This window comes from Arachis ipaensis, chromosome B05 (genome assembly GCF_000816755.2).
Source record: "Arachis ipaensis cultivar K30076 chromosome B05, Araip1.1, whole genome shotgun sequence".
Taxonomy (NCBI): domain Eukaryota; kingdom Viridiplantae; phylum Streptophyta; class Magnoliopsida; order Fabales; family Fabaceae; genus Arachis; species Arachis ipaensis.
In genome coordinates this window covers 103,425,644-103,441,398 of record NC_029789.2, presented here as the reverse complement: position 1 = coordinate 103,441,398, position 15,755 = coordinate 103,425,644, and the positions used below count along the sequence as shown (strand labels likewise).

The 15,755-nt window shown below is 37.5% G+C and overlaps 2 protein-coding genes across 2 annotated transcripts; both read right to left on the bottom strand.

The window, feature by feature from the left end:
- LOC107640820 (uncharacterized mitochondrial protein AtMg00810-like) lies at positions 231-1,432 on the bottom strand. Its single transcript, XM_016344319.1, has 2 exons — positions 1,228-1,432; positions 231-1,132 (listed from the first exon to the last, which is right to left on the bottom strand). Exons 1-2 carry the CDS (start codon positions 1,430-1,432, stop codon positions 231-233), a joined length of 1,107 nt encoding a protein of 368 aa, XP_016199805.1.
- LOC107640819 lies at positions 13,927-15,141 on the bottom strand. The gene has a single exon (XM_016344318.1). The coding sequence runs from the start codon at positions 15,139-15,141 to the stop codon at positions 13,927-13,929; it is 1,215 nt and encodes a 404-aa protein (XP_016199804.1).

The following is a 15,755-nucleotide window of genomic DNA, read 5'->3' as shown; positions in this document are numbered from 1 at the left end:
TGCAATTTATCCCTCACAATGTCACAATCAGCCTCAATATGCTTTGTACGGTCATGAAATACTGGGTTAGTAGCAATATAAATGGTAGATTTACTATCACAGTACAAATTCACAGATTTACCAAGAGGTGCTCCTAAGTCTCTCAACACATAACTAAGCCATTGAGCTTCTCTGGTGGCCAGTGCAAGAGCCCGATACTCTGCCTCAAAGGAAGAAGCTGCGACGGTTACTTACTTCTTGCTCTTCAAAGTGATAAGGGAGGAACCTACATAGAAGCAATAAGCTGAAACCGATCGTCGCGAGTCGGGGCATCTAGCCAAGTCAGAATCAGAAAATCCAGTGAGAGATAGATCGGAATTGGCCGAGAAGAACAGCTCCGCTGCTGGAGAGTTCTTTATGTACCTGAGGATCCTATGTGCCGCTTGCAAGTGATTAGTTATGGGACAATCCAAGAATTGGCTGAGCTTGCCAATTGCAAAGCTTATATCCGGCCTTGTGTTTGAGAGATACAACCGTTTTCCAATGATTTTCCTATAATCGGAGGAATCAGGCAGACTATCTCCATCATCCTTGCTCAATTTCGCCCCATAGTCCATGGGAGTGGAGGCAGGCTTACAATGCTCAAAGCCAGTGTCCCGCAAGAGATCTAGAATATATTTTCGCTGATATAAAGCTATGCCTTTTGAAGACCTAGCAACCTCTAAGCCAAGGAAGAACCTGAGATCACCTATGTCCTTAATCCGAAATCTGTCGTGCAAAGTCTGTTTCACCCTTTCAATTTCAAGCAAATCGTCCCCTGCCAACACTAAATCGTCAACATAAACCAAAATAACTGTAAAACCAGTACTTTGGGATTTAGTAAACATGCTGTAATCAGATTTACACTGATTATATCCTAACTCTATCAGAACAGATTTCAGTTTGAAGTTCCATTGCCTACTAGCTTGTTTAAGCCCATATAGAGACTTTTCAAGCTTGCAAGCCTGACCCGGAGCTATCGCAAGACCTTCGGGGGGTTTCATGTACACTTCCTCATCAAGCTCACTATGTAGAAAGGTGGTATTAACATCAATTTGCTTCAAATGGCATCGCTTGACAGCAGCTAGTGCCAAAATAACCGCAGTGTTCCTAGCTTGATAACGGGACTAAACGTGTCTTTATAGTCAATTCCGGGGACTTGAGTGAACCCCTTTTCCACGAGACGAGCTTTGTGTTGCTCAACACTACCATCAGGGTGATATTTGACCTTAAAGATCCACTTACGACCAATCACCTTCTTACCACTCAGAAGGGAAGTCAATGTCCAGGTTTTGTTCTTATTCAGAGCATCCAATTCTGCTAGGATGGCCTCTCGCCAACAAGGTTCAAGTATGGCATCTTCATAGCATTTAGGCTCAATGTTCAAGATAGCTAATGAGTATGCACTATGCATGGGTGAAAGAGATTTGTATGATAAAAACATGGAGATGTGATATCGTTGATTGGAAGAAGTTTCTCTGTTGTGATTATTAGTAATATTCATGCATTTATAATCTTTTAAGTATGCTGGTGGTTTACTAATGCGTGATGATCTTCTCGGTGTGAGGTGAGAAGATGGTGATACATTTTGATGTTGAATGTTTAAATGAGTGGGTTGTGCATGCAATGCTGGACTCGAGGATTCAATATCTGTGGGTTGTGTGGTAGTGTGTATGTGTGGTTGATGAGTGGGTTTTTGATGGTATAGAATTTCACAATTGAAATCTCGTCAAAGTATAGTTTCTAAACCAACAATAATCCCTTCATACAAACATTTGTTTGTCACAAGTACAAACCCCTAAAATTATAAACTGAAGTATTTAAACCTCGGGTCGTCTCTCAAAGGAATTGCAGGGTAGTGTTCTTGTTATTGGTCATGGACATGTATATTTTGGGGTTTTGATTAGGAAACAAGAAAAGTGAATGATAAAGGAAATCAAATGACAAAAAGGTCTTGGCAAGGTTTGGTGGTCAAGGATCTCTATCCTTATCACTAACCACAATATGATAATTGCAAGGATCAATCCCACTAAATCATCCTCTAATAAGTAAAGGAAAGTCAAATGAGCTATATCAATCCAAGTCCATAAGTCCTAGCTATTCACTAATTGAATTATGAGAACTAGAGTCAATGGCTATCAACTATCAATCACTTGGACATTAGTAACTCAAGAATTCCTAAGTTACCTTTCCAAGCCAAGAACATAAAATTCTATTCTAACATCCTCTCAAGCATTTTGACAAAAACTTGGAAGGCACAAAAGGAAAGCATAATAAATGGACAACTAGAATAAAATTTAACAACAACTATTGCAAGAAATTAACAACAACAATAAAAAGAACATTATTGACATGAATTACCTCAAATTGAATTGAAAGAAAATAAAAGAAACAAGAGTAGATCAACAATAAAGTATAAAAACAAAGTAGAAGAAATTACACGAAAAGAATAGAAGAATGATGAATGTAACAACAAAGAATTCAGAAGTAGAAGTAGAAGAGAACATGAATTAAAACCTAGATCTAAGATTATTGAACTAAACCTAATCCTAATCCTAGAGAGAAGTGAGAGCTTCTCTCTCTAAAACTAACTAAAACTAATCCTAATGTGTGTAGAATGATGGAATCCCCTTTGCTCTTCAATCCTTGGCTCTTTTAAGTGTTTTTGGCGCCAAAGTTGATTTAGATTGGGTCCCACAGCTTCTCAGAATTCGCTGGGCACGTTTTCACTTTAAAATCATGTGCCAGCATCGACGCGTACGCATACAACACGCGTGCGCGTCCCTTGAGTTTTCGTGATCCACGCGTGCGCGTACATTGCGCGTGCGCGTCCATGAGCTCATCCAATTCTTTGGCTTTTCCATGTGTTCTCCATTTCGCATGCTTTTCTCTTTACTCATTTGATCCATTCCTAGCCTTTTCAACCTGAAATTACTAGCAAACACATCAAGGTATCTAGTGAAATCAAAGGTGAATCAAAATTATCAAATTAAAGGTCTAAAAGCATGTTTTCACACCTAAGCACAAATTAAGGGAGAATCACAAAACCATGCTATTTCATTGAATAAATGTGAGAAAAGGTTGATAAAATTCTCTAAATTCAACACAAGATAAACCCTAAAAAGGGGGTTTATCAGTGGTGTAGGTTGACTAGTGTGGAGTGGATTGGAAGCAGGGGTGTGTAGATCGGTCATGTGGTGGTCAAACAAATCATAATCATGCATGACATGGGGTGTATTATGTTGCTGAAAAGCTGGTTCTTGGTGAGAATCAATAGGCAACTGAGATGAAGCAATGTATGGAAAATGATTTTCATAGAATTTGACATCTCGAGACACAAGAATTTCTTTTGAAATCAGATCAAGAAGCAGATAACCTTTGGCACCCTCCCTGAAATCGAGGTGAACACATTTTCTTAAACGAGGGTCCAATTTTGTTCTGCTATTCTTGATCGTGTTTGCATATGCTAAACAACCAAATACTCTAAGGTGAGAGATATGGGGAAGTGATTTATGCAGTACTTCAAACAGGGATTTTTCATGTAAACGAAGTGTGGGAATTCGGTTTATCAAATAGACTGCGTGGATCACTCCAAAACTTCAATAACACTTAGGTATTTGGGCGTGGAACATAATGGCCCTTGTCACAGCCAAAATGTATTGATGTTTTCGTTCAACAACACCATTTTGCTGTGGCGTCTCAATGCATGACCTTTGGTGCAAAATTCCAAATGAAGCATAAAAGGTTGGCATTAAAAATTCAGGACCATTGTCAGTCCGAATAATTTTTACAGATTTCTCAAATTGGTTTTTGACAAGTTTAACAAAATTTTGCACCAAAGATGCTACTTCAGCCTTAGACTTCATCAAATTTATCCAAGTAAATCTGGACTTGTCGTCCACTATAGTGAGAAAATATCTATGGCCATCAATAGACGAAATAGCAAGTGGTCCCAAATATCAATGTGAAGTAAATCAAAATTATTATCAGAAACAGTATCACTTTGAGAAAAAGGCAATCTTCTTTGTTTTCCTAACTGACAAGAGTCACAAGGATTTTCATTTATTGTACAATCAATGAAATTGAAAGTTTGCTTCATAAAAGCTAGTCTATTATTAGGAATATGACCTAATCTATCATGCCATAAATGCTGCATGTGTGCTCTTTGTGTGGGTGCTGTGATATGGTGTGCATTATGGTGTTCGCCAAGAGAGGCAATGCTGTGCTTATTTAGTATGTATAGACCATCAACAGAGTTAGCAATACCAATCATCTTCTCTGTGTGTTTGTCCTGTATCTCACAGTTTATATCAGAAAAAGTCATTTTACAATGCAATGATGCAGCTAGCTTCGACACTGATATGAGTTTAAAATTGAAGGAAGGAATGTACAATGCATTGGTAAGATAAAGATTTTCTGAAAACTTAATGATTCCCATGATGCAGCTCACAGTGGAAGTACCATTAGGGAGTTTGACAATGATCAGATCAATTTCAAATGTTGCAGAAAAATCTCTGAGGCAATATGACACATGGTCAGTGGGACCAGTGTCTATTACCCAAGGTTTATACTTTTGTATGCAAACATTAAGAGCCTTTATGTGAGATTTAAAATGTAGAATATGTGTCACCTTACCATGAGGAGGTGGCTGAGATTGAGTTAAGATGTGGTTCATGATTTATGAAAATTATCATGTCGGTATAGAATTTCACACAAAATGAATTCTCATTGTAAAGTATAGTTCTACACCAACAAACAATCATCTCAATCAAAAATTGAGTTGTCACAAGTACAAACCCCAATGAAAATTAACCGAAGTATTTAGACTCCGGGTCGTGTCCCAAGGAATTGCAATGAAGTGCTCAACTATTGGCTATGAAAATTCAAAGGGGGGTTTGATTTTATATTTTTGTAAGAAAATAAATGACAAGAAAAGCAAAGAGAGCAATTAAGGAAAGCAATTAATAAAGAGAGATATTCATGGCAAGAATTGAGATCATAGGCTTTCTATCCTAGTCATACAATGATTAATTCATCTTATTTAGTCAACTGCAACACATAGGAAGAAAGTCAAACAAGATTAATCAATCATACCACAATAATAAACAAGAATTTATCTTATTTCGTCATCTCCAACATTGGAAGAAGATATAGGTTATCTTCCATGAGAGAAAGTCAAACAAGACTAGTTAATCTCAAATCAAAAGTCCTAATCAACTCACTAATTGAATTAGCAAAAGATTAGCGTCATTCAAAATGATATTAACTAACAACTCTAGATCACCAACATTAGTTGGATTTTCATGACTCAAGATTGCCTAATTACTCTTTCTAAGCCAAGAATGCTCAAAATCTACTCTAAAGTCTAACCAAGCATTTTGTCAAACACTTGGAAGGCATAAAAGGAAAGCATAGTAAAAATGCAAGAATAATAAAACTACCAACTACCAATTGCAAGGAAACAAGATCAACAACTCAAATCATCAATAAAAGAACATCAAACATTAAATTTCATTAATTGTAAACAAATTCAACATGAGCATTCATAAACATAAAAGAGACATAAAAGTAAAATTGATAAGAGAACTAAGAAGAATAGAGTAGTAGAAACAAGAAATTGTAAAAGAAACAAGATGAGAACAATAATCAAAACCTAGATCTAAGATGGATTAACTGATAAACCCATATTTCATGAGTTATTTTGTGCTTAATTTGAGTGATTTATTCAATCCTTCACCCACTTATTCATATTAATTGCATGGTTTTACTTTCCCCTCCTTATTATGTGATGTATGTGAAAAACATGTTTCCTAAGCTTTAATATTAATTATTTTAATTACCTTTATTTCCATTCGATGCCGTGATTAGTGTGTTGAGTAGTTTCAGATTTTCTAAGGCAAAATGACTTAAAGGATGGAAAAAGGAAACATACAAAAATGGAAGAAAAGCACAAAACGGGGCTTCTGAAGAAACTGGCATCCACGCGATCGCATGGACGAAGCGATCGCGTGCCAAGCGCGAATCAGCAGTGACGCGGCCGCATGACTGACGCGACCACGCGCCTTAAGCAGAACGCACATGACGCGGTCGCATGACTGACGCGACCGCGTGGCAAGGAAATGCTCCGAATGACGCGACCGCGTGACCCACGCGGACGCGTGACAGAGGCCACGCCCCAGAAATTGCAGAAAATGCTCACAGCAAATTCTGAAGCCCTTTTTGGCCCAAATCCAAGTCCAGAAGGCATAGACGAGAGGTTATGAAGAGGGAGAATGCATCCATTCAGGGAGAGCTCGCCAATTTTATGATTATTTGAGGTATTTCAGTTATTGATTGCTTTCTCCTTAATTTGTGTTACCATTGCTTTCTATCTAAGGACATTTTTTTATTCCAGCAATTTTACTTTTTCCCTTTTTGGTCTTGGTTAAGAAATCAGTAACTCAACATTATTAAACTCAGCATAATTGATAATCGTTATCTTGCTAATTGAACTGAACTTCAATAATCCCAACTTTTTCTTAGGAAATAAATAGGATTCGAAGGTCAAACTGATTAGTCCCTTGACTTTTCTTTACTTTAGTAAAGGTTAACTAAGTGGAATTTAGATTCAACTTTCATTATTGTTGAGAGAGATAACCAAGTTGGACTTCCAATTTCTCTTACCTTGCCAAAAGTTGCTTTACAGTGTTTATTTATTTCAATTGCCATCTACTTTACTTGTCATTTAAATCACTTGCTTCTCACCTTCTAAACCCCGATTATAACCTTTATAGCCAGTAATAAGAACATACTTCCTTGCAGTTCCTTGAGAAGATGACCAGAGGTTTGAATACTCGGTTAACAATTTTTAAAGGGGTTTGTTACTTGTGACACCCAAAACGTTTGTATGAAAGGACTTTTGAAGGTTTAGAAACTATACTTGCAACGAGGATTTATCTGTAAATTTTTAGACCACGCAAAAGTTCTCTCATCATTAACCTAACCTAATTCTAGAGAGAAGATGGAGCTTCTCTCTCTAGAAACTAACCTACATGATGCTATACTATCGAACAATTGCTCTCCCTTGCCCAAGCTTGAATTCTGCATGAAATAACATCAGAAATGGGTTGGATTGGGCCCAAAATGAGCTGCAAAATCGCTAGGGGCGATATCACTTTAGTGGGCCACAAGTAGCATCGGCGCGTACGCGTATATGGCGCGTGCGCGCCCTTGAGCGTGATATAACGTATGGCAAATTTTATATCATTTCGAAGCCCCAGATGTTAGCTTTCCAACGCAACTAGAACCGCCTCATTTGGATCTTTGTAGCTCGAGTTATGGTCGTTTGAGTGCGAAGAGGTCAGGCTTGACAGCTTTACGGTTCCTTCATTTCTTCATGAGTTCTCCCACTTGCCTGCTTTTCTCCTCACCTTTTCCATCCAATACTTGCCTTATGAACCTGAAATCACTCAACAAACACATCAAGGCAATGAATGGAATTAAAGTGAATTAAATTAACCAATTTTAGGGCCTAAAAAGCACATTTTCACATTTAAGTACAAATCAAGGGAGAATTGCAAAATCATGCTATTTCATTGAATAAATGTGAGAAAAGGTGATAAAATTCCCCAAATTAAGTACAAGATAAACCACAAAATCGGAGTTTATCAAATCTCCCCACACTTAAACCAAGCATGTCCTCATGCTAAGAATAAAGAAGGACAAGAAAAGGGTATGAATATTTATTCAATGCAAATAAACTATATGCACCTATCTATATGAATGCAACTAAATGCAAAATGGTTCTACCTACTTGGTTAAAAGTAATTCAATCCCCAAGAACACATATGCACATATTGGGCTAAGTAGTATGATGATTCATGAATCCTACCAATTCGAATATCAAAATAAAGTACAAATAGACTTGCAAGAAGAAAAGCTCATGAAAGCCGGGAACAAGGAATTGAGCATCGAACCCTCACCGAAAGTGTATTCGCTCTAGTCGCTCTAGTGTATAAGGTCGATCACTCAATTCTCTTCTAATCATGCTTTCCATGATCTGTTTTTCATCTAAGAATCAACAATTATTCAATGCATGCATTACATTCATCATGAGGACTTGTTCATAGGTTGTAATGGGGCTAGGATCAAGGTAGGATGCATATGGTCAAGTGAGCTTGAAATTTGAATCTTTGATAACCTAAGCTCTCACTAAACACATATAACAACCTATACAATTCTAATACACAACCTAGCTACCCATGATTCCCACTTTTTCACACACTCATGCATTCTTTTTAATTCACATTCCATATGCATTGATTTTTATTTAACTTTACTTTGGGGGCATTTTGTCCCCTTTTTATTTCTCTTTCTTTCTTTTTTTTCTATATATATATTTTTTTTCTTATATATATATATATATATTCTTTTTCTTTTTTCTTTATCATTTTTTTAAGTATATACAAACATATCAATGTATATGGTTTTACATAATTGATGCATAAGCATGTACCCAATTCCCAAAAATCTTCAACAAAAATACAAAATACACTTTTACCTCAACCAATGTCCCAAGTTTCCCATACCCAAATGATACACACCCTCACTAGCCTAAGCTAATCAAAGATCCAAATTAAGGACATTTATTATTTTTCATTTAGGGGTAGTGATGTGCTATAGTTAAGAACAAAAGGGATTCAATAGGCTCAAATTTGGCTAACAATGGTTGATGAAGGGTAGGCTATTTGGGTAAGTGAGCTAAATGAAATGATGGCCTCAATCATATAAATGCATTCATACATGGAATAATGGACATAAAGAATCAAACAAATCAAAGATTACAATCATAGAAAGAGAATAATGCACACAAGAATGAAAATAAGTGGTTATAAAATGTAACCACGCAATTGGGCTCAAAACTCACATGCTTGTGTTCTTAGCTCAAAAACCATGTTCTAAAATACATTCTTCAAGCAAGTTTGTCACAAATTTTTTTTTTTAAAATTGGTAGGGTGCCCTAAAAATAATTTTTCTTGGAAAAGAAATCATCACCCTAACCAAGTGGTCCTAACATAAAAAGAAATGATAGAATATATACAAATTATGACTAACATGCAACCTATCATGCAATGCAACAACTAATCTAACAAAGGCAAAAATTGAAAAATTGGTGTTGAAAGGAAATTGTTACCCATGGAGATCGGTCGGACGACCTCCCCACACTTAGAAATTTGCACCGCCCTCGGTGCATGCAAAGAAGAGCAAGGTGGACGGGTTGCTACAATTGATGAGCTCCTTCAAAAGGTTGTGCGGGTGAACTTGTTTGTTTCCCCATTTAGAAGCCTTCCCATTCCTTTCCTTCTTGGTGGCCAACCTCAAAGGAGAGAAAAAGAAAGAAAATTAAGCCTACAACAAAGGTATGAAAGCAATTAGACATAGGCGGGGGCTACTGTCAAATAAAAGTATGGTTCTCAAATACATGGTAGCTACAACATATAATTGAGAAAACAATATACTTGATACAAGAGTAAAGTCAAAGCATAGGCAAATGACATGAAGAGTATGTCGCATCAAGCTTAATCAATAATTGACACAAACAAGATTAATGATAAGCATGAGAGCATTTGGTCCCATCCTAACTCAATGATGATGGGTACAAAAACAAGGGATCATGAGTTAGGAAGAACTAAAGCACTAATCTTGTGTATAGAGCAAATATTACAATTAATGCTAAACAAGTCACGAAGCACCAAGATTAATCAAGAAATTCTCAACAATTGAATATAAGAATCCAACACCATTATTAAAATAAGAAACTTAGAAAATACAAGGGAAAACAAGTTACAAAAATAAAATCAAAATGAAATGAATGAAAACAAGCAAATGCAATAAAAAAGGATGGAAGAAAAGAATTTTTTTTTTAATTTTTTTTATCGGAGCGGACGTGTCATGCACGCCTACGCGCCGATGCGCAGTTTGGCTGAAGGGTGCGTACGCGCCAGGTGCGCGCACGCACAGATGTGAAGATGGCGACCGACGCGTACGCGTCATGTACGCTTGCACGTGGGTCGCAGGCGCAGAATAGGCACAAACTGGGCATAACACTCTGGTTTTAGGCTGGGGGTGGAAATTTTTGTATCCACGCGTACGCGTACATGGCGCGTCTGCGTGGATGATCAAAAATGCTTGAGGCGCGCGTACGCGCCAGGTGCGCGCCCGCGCAGGTTGGTGCTCTGTTTTTCAAAATTTTTCCAAGTTCTTGCACCAAACCAAGCATTTCAAACCTTCAAACAGCTACCCAAACACCCTAAAATCTTATTTAACATATTATACTACCAATTATACTCAACAAACTAAAAAAAACATGAAATTAAACTAATTACCGATATGTACAAAAAGGGAAAAATGAAAAGAATTTACCATGGTGGGGTGTCTCCCACTTAGCACTTTTGTTTATTGTCCTTAAGTTGGACTTATGGGGAGCTTCTCATCAAGGTGGCTTGTGCTTGTAACCATCTTGGAACATCCACCAATGCTTGAATCTCCAATAAGCTCCATTCTTCAAATTTAATATCTTCGATGGAGTTCTTCACAAACCATGAGCTCCCAAATTTGATTCTCCTTGTGCGATCCAGGATCCCACACTTTGTTTTGACACCCATCTTCAAATTGATCATCATGATTCCAATTGGGTGAGAAGTGATCTGAATTCTCAAGTAAACACCAAAGCATCTTCCTAAACCCCTTTAGTTGAAAACTATACCAACTATTGCACTTAGACTTTGAGTTTCCAACCATAAGGAACCTTGATTGGCATTTCCACCCACTAACCAATTCTCTCCTACTCTTGACTCCACAAAGAGCTCTAAGTTGCCCATCCGTCTCAAGCAAACCATATTCAAGAGAGAAATAAAAGCTTAGGGATAAGAATTTTACCCACTTGAATCTTGTATTGGATGGTGACTTAGGAAGGAGTGGTCCTAATGATCTTGCAAGTTCCACTCCCTTGTGCTCTTCTTTGACTACCTCCACCTCTTCACAAGCTTCTTCAATTTCAACCTCTTCCTCTTGGTAGCTCCCTTCTAAGTCAATCTCTTCTTCATTGCTTACCAAGGGCATGGGAGGTTGTGCATATTCTTCTTTGATCTCAATTTCAAGCCCAATGGGAGAGGATTCAATTGTAGATAGGAACTCCTCAATGATTGAATCCATCTCTTGATCAACCTCTTCAAAGTCTTCAATCAAGCTATGCTTTGGAGGTTGTACACCCTCCACAACATCAACATCAAGCATCTTGGAAGAGGACTCTCTAATGCTACATTCCCATGGACTTCCAACATCTCCTATATTTTCAACCACTTCTTCCGGTTCATTTATCTCAACTTCTTTCCCTTGTGACAATTCTTGCTTCAACTCCTCTTCTTCACCTTAAAGCTCTAAGCTCACTCCCTTACCGAGCTCCTTGGTTGCTTCACCTTGTGAACGGCTTCCGCTAGGGTAGCTATCTTGGCTTCTAACTCTTTGAACTCCTTTTGGTTCTCTTCTTACCTTCGAATGTAAGAACTAACACATTCTTGGAGAGGATCATCCATTGGAGGTGGTGTGGAAAAAGAAGGTTCATTATTTGGGAAGGAGGTTTCATAATTGGAAGTTGGTTCATCTTAGTAAGGGTATGGAGATGGCGTATATTGAGGTGGTTCTTGAGAGTAATTATGTTGGAATGATGGTGGTTCTATGTATGGTTTATATGGTTCATAAGATGGTTGGTATGGTGGATAAGGATTAGGGTCATAATGAGGTGTTTGGTGGTAGGGGGCTTGTGAGTAAGGTGGTTCAAAATTAGGTTGAGGGGGTGGTTCATAAGCATGTGGTAGTGGTTGCTGACAATCACAATAAGGGTCACCACATCCATTAGATTGATATACATTAGGATTAGAATTATACCCATAATAAACCGGAGGTTGTTGTTGCCAATGAGGTTGATCAATCCTTTGAGGCTCCTCCCATCTTTGATTTCCAAATCCTTGATGCATGTTACCATTGTAGTTCCTATTCCCTACAACATAATTTGAGCCAAACTCATAGTCAAAGCGAGGATAAGAATTCATAATAGCAAAGAGAAACAAAAACTAACAAAATGAGAACAAAGTCCTAAACCTAACAAAAACTAACAAACAAGCAAAAGACAAACATATTCACATATTCACAATAGCCAATGATATAACACCATTGCAACTCCCCGGCAACGGTGCCATTTTAATTTACGAAAATTGTCGTGTCGGTATAGAATTTCACACAAAATGAATTTTCGTTGTAAAGTATAGTTCTACACCAACAAACAATCCTCTCAATCAAAAATTGAGTTGTCACAAGTACAAATCCCAATGAAAATTAACCGAAATATTTAGACTTTGGGTCGTCTCACAAGAAATTGCAATGAAGTGCTCAACTATTGGCTATGAAAATGCAAAGGGGGGGTTTGATTTTATATTTTTGCAAGAAAATAAATGACAAGAAAAGCAAAGAGAGCAATTAAGGAAAGAAATTAATAAAGAGAGACATTCATGGCAAGAATTGAGATAATAGGCTTTCTATCCTAGTCATACAATGATTAATTCATCTTATTTAGTCAACTCCAATACATAGGGAGAAAGTCAAACAAGATTAATCAATCATACCACAATAATAAACAAGAATTTATCTTATTTCGTCATCTCCAACATTGGAAGAAGATATAGGTTATCTTCCATGAGAGAAAGTCAAACAAGACTAGTTAATCTCAAATCAAAAGTCCTAATCAACTCACTAATTGAATTAGCAAAAGATTAGCGTCATTGAAAATGATATTAACTAACAATTCTAGATCACCAACATAAGTTGGGTTTTCATGACTCAAGATTGCCTAATTACTCTTTCCAAGCCAAGAATGCTCAAAATCTACTCTAAAGTCCAACCAAGCATTTTTTCAAACACTTGGAAGGCATAAAAGGAAAGCATAGTAAAAATGCAAGAATAATAAAACTACCAACTACCAATTGCAAGGAAACAAGATCAACAACTCAAATCATCAATAAAAGAACATCAAACATTAAATTTCATTAATTGTAAACAAATTCAACATGAGCATTCATAAACATAAAAGAGACATAAAAGTAAAATTGACAAGAGAACTAAGAAGAATAGAGTAGTAGAAATAAGAAATTGTAAACGAAACAAGATGAGAACAATAATCAAAATCTAGATCTAAGATAGATTAACCTAACCTAATTCTAGAGAGAAGAGGGAGCTTCTCTCTCTAGAAACTAACCTACATGATGCTATACTATCAAACAATTGCTCCCCCCTTACCCAAGCTTGAATTCTGCATGAAATAGCATCAGAAATGGATTGGATTGGGCCCAAAATGAGCTGCGAAATCGCTAGAGGCGATTTCACTTTAGTGGGCCACAAGCAGCATCGGCGCGAACACGTACATGGCGTGTGCGCGCCCCTGAGCGCGAAGTAACATACAACAAATTTTATATCATTTCGAAGTCCCGGATGTTAGCTTTCCAACGCAACTAGAACCGCCTCATTTGGACTTATGTAGCTCAAGTTATGGTCATTTGAGTGCGAAGAGGTTAGGCTTGATAGCTTTACGGTTCCTTCATTTCTTCATGAGTTCTCCCACTTGCATGCTTTTCTCCTCACTTCTTCCATTCAATACTTGCCTTATGAACCTGAAATCACTCAACAAACACATCAAGGCATCGAATGGAATTAAAGTGAATTAAAATCACCAATTTTAGGGCCTAAAAAGCATGTTTTCACATTTAAGTACAAATCAATGGAGAATTGCAAAACCATGCTATTTCATTGAATAAATGTGAGAAAAGGTGACAAAATCCCCCAAATTAAGTACAAGATAAACCACAAAATCGGGGTTTATCAGTTCACACTATGAATATGTTGCACTTCTTGCTTATTGAGTAAGCCCAGCAAAGCTTCCTTTTGTTCTGGAGTGAAATCGCTCCCTGTAGTCTTCTTCTCCTCCAACTGGGGGTGATTAAAACCGAGATCATCATTGCTCTCCTCGGTTTCTTCACCTATGTTGAAGCAATTCATCATTGCTGGGGCAGAGTTAGTGTTTCTTTGCCTTAGATGAGGAGGAAGTCCGTGTTTCTTGTAACACGTGTCTACTGCGTGTCCAGTTTTGTCACAAAACGAACACTGCATCCTTGTTCTGCCTCCTCTGCCCCTTTCCCCAGCTTGAAACTTGCCTCCCCTACTTCTTCCTCTCCCTCTGCCTTGGGAAGGCATAGCAGTGTTCAAGGAATTGGTAGGTGCCGCCAAAATTTGAATGTCTGAGGTAGTTTCAAGGCTGAGGAACTGTCTCTCTTGTTGAGTAAGCTTGGAGAGCACCACATTCAGACTCGGCAACTTGTCCAAGAGCATGATCTGAGACCGCACATTAGAATATTGCTCATTCAATCCTCTCAAAAACTTCACAATTCTGTCTTCCTCCCTTTGGCTTCTAATTACTCCTAGATCACATTGACACGTGATGCCACATTCACATGATGGAATTTGTCGAAAATTGTCAATTTCTTCCCAAATTGTTTTGAGTTTCGTGTAGTAGGATGTCACATCCAATTCGCCTTGTCTTAATGTGTATAGTTCTTCATATAATTCACCAACACGGTACCTATCCCCTTGGTAATAGCATTGCTTCATATCAAGCCACAAGTCACTAGCAAGATTGTTCCATGTTACACTTTGACGAATATCTGGACTAAGTGAAAGATTTATCCAGCCAATTACATAAATGTTACACCTTTCCCATATTTCAAACAATGGATCTATGCTCTCTGGTTTTGTGATGCTTCCATCAACAAATTTTGTTTTATTCTTTAATTTAAATGATCTCCACATTTCTCTACTCCATGTACTATAGTTCTGACCAGTAAGAACAACAGTAGTTATGGGGATACCTGGGTTTTCTGATGGGTGAAGAAAATAGGCATTTGTTGGATCTTGAACTGGATTACTGGTTTTCGCGATGTGCGCTTGAATCGCTGAAATCTGACTCAGAAATGATGCTATCTGATGCATATCCATGGTTCTTGAACCACCTGTCGAGCCTCCCAAACTTGAATCCGCCATTTCCGGCACAAATTCAATGAATTTCGGTGATGAGAATTCAGACCTTCTTCTCTTGATCTTGTTGATCGGAGTTGTTACCTCACTCTTTGATGAACATACGAAGAGATAAACACACTCTCATCAAACATTGTCGTGAGAGTCCAAGAGAAGAGAAGAAAAGAAATTTAGAAGAGGAAGAGATAAATCTGAGAAATCGAATTGAGAGGAGAGAAATTAGGTCAGAGAAATTAGGAATTGAGAAAAAAAATTATTGATGTGAAAATACAAACGATCATGGTAAATCAAAAAATTAGGTCAGAGACGATGTCGAAGTGAGAAGTGAAAGAACAATTGAATGGAGAAATTGAAACAAGAGATTAAAAGAGAATGGATTCATTATCAATTTTTTAGTCACAAAGATCAGAAATCAAGTTGTTCCTTCTTCAACCATGGTTTCCACGCTCACCGCACCATGTTAAAGGTGTGTGAGGGAAGAGGGAAGCAAGTTCAGATTCAGAGCCAATGAAGAGAATGAGCCAAAAATATTAACTTTCATTATGATTTTCCTCAAGAAATGTTTACGGCAACTAATACAGCAACTAACTGCATATGTATATATATACTATGCTAACCTG